We start from the raw sequence: 7,390 nt of genomic DNA, 5'->3' as shown, positions 1-7,390 counted from the left end.
TAACAGACTAGTCTACAAAAGATCTTTTGATTTATTTTTCAAACACTGGGGCAAGCAGATTATTTTTACCAAGTACGTCACGATCTGGGAATAATGTAGCAGCTTATTTCAAAATAACTGACTTCAGTGTGCTGCATTGTAGTTACAAAAACCACTTTATTCAGCACCTATAACATTTCTTAGTGTCAATTTTAGGAAGAAAAGGCAAAGACAAAGTCAGTAAAGCATCCTTATGTACTCATGTTAAAATGGATGGAGACAAAACTACTATATCCATTCTCAGGTCTCAACAGCCTCAAAAAGACCTCAAAATACTGAGCAGGGAATGTGTGTGTATGTGGTTTACTTCAAAAGCTTATTACTGCTTTTAGATCTTCAGAGGATCCGTGTGAGTAACAATCAGTAAGCTAATTCAAAAATGAAGCGTACAGTCTCTACTTTAGAGCAAATAAAACTGATAATAATGTAAACATGTTTAGTCTGCTCATGCAAACTCTGTAAAATGGTCAACTTTGCTAATGTAGCAAAGGCTACCTCTGCCATCCCACACTTTGACTTTATTCTTTGCTCCTTTCCAACCAGAAATGCAACCCAATTTTTGTCAGCTTTTACTAACTTGGTGTTAAAAGACACAAATGTTTCTTTCTCCAGTTTTTACACCAGCAATGCTTTTTTTTCCCCTGTAATCAGGAAAGGTGACCTGACTTAACTTGCACTAATTACAATGTATTATTGCAGGAATGCATTTTAGAGAAACATTTTTCTATTCCTCACATCCAACTGTCTGCTGACCGGGTAGAAAAATTTGATATTAAGACCCAGCACCTGTACAAATTTAAAGCAAATTCACATGCTTTCCATTCAGATCTGAAAACTGTTTGGACTTGACCATGTATCCAAAGGTTAGAGGATGGGATTTTGTCTTTGAGATCATGTCAAGTATTGTTCATGCTTCAGTCATGGTCTTGAAGTGCACCCTAGGTGAGCAGATCTGAATAGTAGTTATTTTTTAGTTATCCCTCCTGAAGCCAAACCCTACTAAACAAACTGTGTTCAACAGGAGTAATGTGTGAATGAGGGATTTTTACAAGAGGAGTGTAATGAGGACAGACTGATATGCCACTGCAGGCAATTCCTTAAATAATCCAAGCACCAAAGATAAAATAATTCTGATTGAGACCCAAGTCTTAAGGAGTCCAACTTCTTTCACATTTCCTATCCGCAATCAAACATTCACTTTGAACTTGCCACTGGATTTTACGATGTCCTTGAAATGGGAAACTGTATAGCCTCACTGCAGGGCAGTGGCCTGGTTAAAATTCAGCCAATATACAGCTGATTCACAGTTACAGCCAGTGGAGGGCTGTTTTTGCACAGGCTTCTGCAAAGCATTAACATAAAGACACTTCCACCACCCCTCGCCAACGTGAAACACATCGCCTATGCTGCACAAAGGCAAGTGGCTCCCTTTGGTTTTGCAGTTTGGAGAATAGACAGCTGCAAGAGAGATCTTACCTTTGCTGCTAGCCTCCAAGTTGGTGCCTACACTTTGAACGTGCTAGAAGTGGCTGATGGTCACAACCAGCTCAACAAGAGTCAGCTTGGGTCAAACATTACCAGAAGCAGAGGAGAATGGCTGTTAACCACTAGTTTTACTATTTTATTACATATTTTTCTTGCACGCTTGTCACCGGATGATGTACAATCCAGAGCCTGTAATCAGTTCAACAAGGTGTCACGTTTTTAAAACCCCCTCCAAACCAATCTGCGGCTAAATATGGATAAACCTTCCACGCCACTGCAAAAATCAGCGTAGATTATGCTTTGCAACTCAGGCCTCACCCTGGCATCAGAAAGATTTCAACTTAAAGATGGAATCAATTTAAAAAGTCCACAATTTTAAATATTTTCAGGGAATTTGTTTAATAAATTTCTAAACTTATTTAGCGTAATTTGGTCATCTCCCCTCCTCCCCACCCTCCCTGTTTAAAAAAACAATACAGTAGCCAGACAGAAAATAACCAGCCAGGGTGAGGTATAATCAAAAAGAAATTATGCACACTTAAACAACATTCAGTGAATCACTTCCAAGCTCCAGGAAATTGAGCTGTACTTCCAGCAGCCTACAAGGTATAAAAGGCAATTTTCTTCCTGCATTTATACTGCAGACTGGACAAGATATGAACAGAGAGCAGTGCAACAGTACTGTTACAATACACTGAGGTTCAGGAGGACTTCATAGAACAATGCTCACTATTAGTTTATTTTCCTCCTCCCCACCCTCCCGAGTCAGCAGCATTTTATTGTTGTATTTTAATCTGCTTAAAACCCACCCCTTGTTTGGTAAAACAGTCCTATTACATTAAACTCCCAGTTCCTGTTCCCTCCAGTGGTTAAGGTTTAGGTTAATGTGCTTTGGCACGGAGCTGTGCACGCTTGCTAGTAACAGCCTGGAAGCCGGTTTTGATGCTGGCCACAGAGCAGCGAGAATGACAAGTTTCACACTGCAAGAAATACAGCCGTGTGTCCTTTTGCAAGATGGTGTCTGGCGATCGACAGGTATGGCAGGTTACGTACTCCTCTGCAATGGGATGGCAACGGCAGGGAAGAGGGGGAACAGGATAAAAATACAAATGCAAGTTAGAAAATATTTCACAGGAAATGCAGTAAAATTCTAATATGTTTTTTTAGATGACAAACAAACCTAAATGTCAAAGATTAAAAGTTAAAAAAAAACGGAGAGCTGCGGACACTGGAAATCAAAAGCAGAAACTGAAATTTCTGGAAAAACACAGCAAGTTTGGCAGCTTCTATGCACAGAAAGCAGAGTTAATGTTTCAGGTCCAGTGACCTTCTTCAAAATGGTTTCAAGGGATCACTGGACCGGAAAGGTTAACCCTGCTCTTTCTCCACAGATACTGCCAGACTTACTGAATTTATTAAGCAATTTCTGCTTTTGTTGCAAGTGTCAACATTGCCTAGCCACGAATCACTGAAACACAGCAAAATAAATAAGACTAACAAACATTTGACTGTAGTACAAATGAAAGTGCTGGAAGAACTCAGCAGGCCTGGCAGCAGAGAAGCAAAGCTAACATTTCGAGTCCCTTGACCCTTCATCAGAATCTGGTGACTGGACTAAAATCATTAACTCTGCTTCTCTGTTTACAGCTGCTACCAGACCTGTTGAGTTCCTCCAGCAATTTCTGTTTTTGTTTCAGATTTCCAGCATCTGTAATTGTTTTAATTTTTGTTTAAATATTTGATTGTAGGATAATGGGACAGCAAGGCCAAAGAAACAAAAGCCACTTAGATGCCCAATCTATTACGCAATGCAAAGAAACCAGGATATTTTAAGATCACCTTTGAAACAAACTTAATAGCTGTTCAAAAAAGTCAAATTGTACATCTATAACAGAGTGCCAATCACCCCATCTCTAATACTGCAACACTACTTTGCACAACAGAGGGAGAGGTGAACCCAGACCAGAAAATTAAGAGGAATAAAACAGAGAAATTAGAAGGGAAATATAATTAATAAAAATCATTTTTTCCAATTGATTTTTATTTTACAGAGTTCAGTGAAGTCCCCCTAGAGCCCTATCTACATTCCTGATGGTCAATAATTTATCCTTAAAAAACCCAGTTTCCTAACAATTTCTGTGCCTCCATATGAATAAATTAGAACATCCATGATACTCACTGATGTATCTCCTTAATACATTTTCTATTTGTTTTTGCTGGAACCTCCCTTTAATTACAAGCTGATTGTTGCCGTCAATGGATCCACTATTAAAAAGAAAACAAAAGCTCAGTGTCAAGTAAAATATTAGCATTTAAATTTGTCACAAATATTTCAAATGCTTGATGCACAAGGCCGACAGAGTCTCAAATACAGCAGTATTTGCAAGAGGAGAGCTCTTGTATTCCTCAGTTAAAAGGATTCAACATGCTTTGTTGGTAACCTTATCAACCTGTCCTGCTATCTTCAAGGTGCTCATTCCCTCAATACCTCTGTTCTCCCATTAATGATGAATTATCTTGCCTTGTTTGATCTCCCTAAATGCCTCAGCCCTTACTTCTCAATTGAAGTTCATTTGCCACTCTTCTGCCCACCTGATCAATCCATCAATATCTTCCTGCAGTATAACCTTTCCATCCTCAGTATCAACCACGCAGCCAATTTGTCTCATCTACAAGCTTGTCATGCCCAAAACATCTACATCTAAATCATTAACATACACCTCAAAAAGAAGGGGTCTTAATAGCAAGTCCTCCAGTTGCAAAAGTACCAGTCAACCCTTCTAATAATGAGCCAATTTTAGGACTAGCTTGCTAGATTCCCCATTTCACATGGCATTTTAAAAAGAAAAATCAATCGCTGTTACATGGGGCTTGGCAAAATCCTGACTAGACTACATCAACTGCATTGCCATCAATCTTCCACGCTACTTCCTCAAATGGTTGGGCTAAGACATATATTTGGATTTGCCTCAAAATATTATAAAGGGTAAAGTAGACACTACTGAAAGAATGTGGAGGTCATCGAGATATTAAACTGAGACGTCTTCCTAGTCTGATAGCTGAACATAAAAGACTGACCACACTTTCAGAATGGGGAAGACTTCTGATCAGTCTTTCTCAACCAACATGTAAAAGTAGATCACTCTTATTTCAGTGCTGAAAGAAAGGTGAGCTTATAAATGTTGCAGGTGAAGTGCCTTCACACATTTCTCAGAAAATGATGCAGAAAACAGAAGCAAACAATATGTTCTGTCCTTCCTGCTCGTGGTGGATGTTTTGAAATAGTTATCTAATTAGTCCCATTCTCCTACTCTAAAGCCTGCAATCATGGCAAAAATATTTCCCTATTCTGTTCAGAAAGTTACACTTGAATCTGGTTCCAGACCATGCATAACAACTTGCTGTGGAGGAACAATTCCGTCCATCTGATTCTTTTTCCTATTACCTAAAATGGACAAGATTTGATTAACAATTTTGTATTATTTACTGAGACTGCATTACTGACAGCGATGGTGCCTTGCGTTGAATTCTGCCAGGGTACATGTAAAAGCTATTCAATTACCTTTCCCAAATTTCCCAAAGAAATGGCAGTGGACCACTAAGGCTGTTAGGTGACAAGTAGGTAAACAGTGTCACGAGCTTACCCCAAAATCCTGACTTGAAACTGTACTCATTGCTGCGGCTACATGACTGACACTATTATTCTCAGTTAAAAGTTTATTTTACAAATCGATCACATTCAAAGCAGTTGTCAACAGTTCGCATTTACAGAATATTCTTAAAAAAAATCAAAGCCCTTACAGGTCAATAAATATCTAGACAGTTGATGCTCTCATCAAATTAATTCCTTTTGTATGCTCGGAGGCTGGTTTAGTGAAATTCCATCCCAATCCTTTGATCACCCTGATTAAATTTAAAAGCCACTTTTTGGCTTTATTGGCAAGTATTTTTTGATTTGTTTATAATACTTTGGTTTTCACAAAGAAAACAAATGCAATGATTTTACCAAAGGATGGTGTGCACATGGTCTCAAAGCAAATGCTACCAGAAACTAACTCAGGCATCAACTCCTTTAACGCAGCCAGCAGGTTGCTAAGAGCTCAGGCACAAAACTCTAATGAGCCCTTTTCCAAGCGAATAGCCAGTCAACGGAAAACAGGTTTTCCAAAGTGATTTGAAAGAAAATAGCATACTAGTTTAGGTTTCAATACCACCATGCCAACTTTGCAAATACTAAAGTGATGTTGGAATAGGCCTAACTTGGCATACAATCGGCCAAAAAATTGCACAGAAGTTAAACCAAATAAACCAATTACCCCAATGGCCCATGACAGCATTAATGATCCACGTGCACATCTCCTCCCAGTTTGCTTAATCTTGCCGGATCTCACAGCCTACAGTGGCAAAAGGATGGTAACCAGAGAACACAGATTTCAGGTCTTTGCAAAAGAACCAGAGGCAAAACAAGGTGAAATTTCCTTTTCTCTTAGGCAGGAAATTGTTAGTCAAGGACAACTTCTGCAAGGGTGGTGGAAGCAAGTTCCGTGGCACGTTTCCAAAGGGAAACAAATTCTTGAAGCAGAAATTTGTATCACACCAAGAAGGACAAACAGCAGAGGAAAGGGGCAGATTAGATATTTCCAAAGACCTGGTGCATGCATGAATGGCATCTGTGATGAAATCATTTGATGATTCTACATGCTTCAATTGCCATCATACCTTAGCTGCTTTAGAAGTGTCAAAATTTTTCAAAGCACTATTATTTCCTTATATTAGCTCTCCATGCTTAAGACTACTTGATCAGGTGGGAGGGGAGGATGGGGTTTCAACGTCTTTCACCTGGTTAGGAGGGATTGCCGAGTCAGGCAGGAAACTGAATAAGTGCATTACAAGGGATGGATTTGTAGCTTCAACTCAATAGTTTTTGCATGTGAACAAGAAACAAAAAAATCTCAAATTCTTCACAAATATTAGCACGTTATTGGCATCTTTACTACAGAGCCACAACTTGTCCGACACACCAATGTTTTTTGCTGAACGCCAGTGCCTGAAAGTTGTGGTGGTGGTGACATCATAGATCAGAACATTTAACTAAGTAACACGTTAAACACCACATGCAGCAAGTAAAAGGGAAACAGCATGTATTAGGTAGATGACATGGAAAGTCATAAGCACTGATCAAATAACAGTTCAAGATGTTGATAACTACTCAGCTGATTAGCATTACATACCAGGACAAAGTAAATATTTCGGAAAGCCGAAATATTTAAAGAAGGTGAAGAAATGGATTTGAGGGGTTTAGGAGCAGGAGTGGTTTAAGCAGACTTTTCCACACCACGGAGTTATGTCAGTCAACCTACAACGATGAGTCGAAGCTCCACATGAGGCAGAGGAATAATTTCTCAAAGATACACGACTGGTGGTGGTGGCAAGATAAAATACGGCAAAGCTACAAGGAAATTTCAGACAAATTCTGTTCTTAATGTCACTGGGGAACCAATCCAGAAGAGCAAAGAATGGATTGATAGGTGCATGGGGAGACAGGATAAGGAAATATAATTTTGGACAAATGCTCTAGAGGTGTCCAAAAATGAAATTATTAATGTGCGTTATCACAATAGAATATTGGTGATTTGGGTCCGTTTCCTCAGTATCTGAGCTCAACTGTGATTTTCAGGGCGGGGCTAAGAATGATACCTCAATTGCAAGCAGATAGGGTGATTCAGCAGCTGGCATACACACTGCTGAATGGAAAAAGTCTGATGAAATAAATTAAGACACAACCCGGTTGCTTGAGCAGTTCAAGTCTCGACATCTCAGAGTCATTTAGATAGAAACAGGATGCCTTGTACACAAACAGCATGCC

At 39.3% G+C, this 7,390-nt stretch overlaps 1 protein-coding gene across 1 annotated transcript in view; it reads right to left on the bottom strand.

Moving 5' to 3' along the window:
• Nucleotides 1-1,633: 1,633 nt before the first annotated feature.
• The window catches only part of eif2s2 (eukaryotic translation initiation factor 2, subunit 2 beta), a 31,093-nt gene continuing 25,336 nt past the window's right edge, over nt 1,634-7,390 (bottom strand). Inside the window, exons 8-9 of the mRNA XM_020521777.2 lie at nt 3,704-3,789; nt 1,634-2,581 (exon numbers count right to left, since the gene is read on the bottom strand). Coding sequence (XP_020377366.1) covers nt 2,406-2,581; nt 3,704-3,789 — 262 coding nt within the window. The 3' untranslated portion in view covers nt 1,634-2,405. The remainder of the gene's footprint in view (nt 2,582-3,703; nt 3,790-7,390) is intronic.

This window comes from Rhincodon typus, chromosome 19, assembly GCF_021869965.1.
Source record: "Rhincodon typus isolate 14 chromosome 19, sRhiTyp1.1, whole genome shotgun sequence".
In the NCBI taxonomy this organism is placed as follows: Eukaryota; Metazoa; Chordata; class Chondrichthyes; order Orectolobiformes; family Rhincodontidae; genus Rhincodon; species Rhincodon typus.
This window is presented reverse-complemented; position numbering and strand designations above follow the sequence as displayed.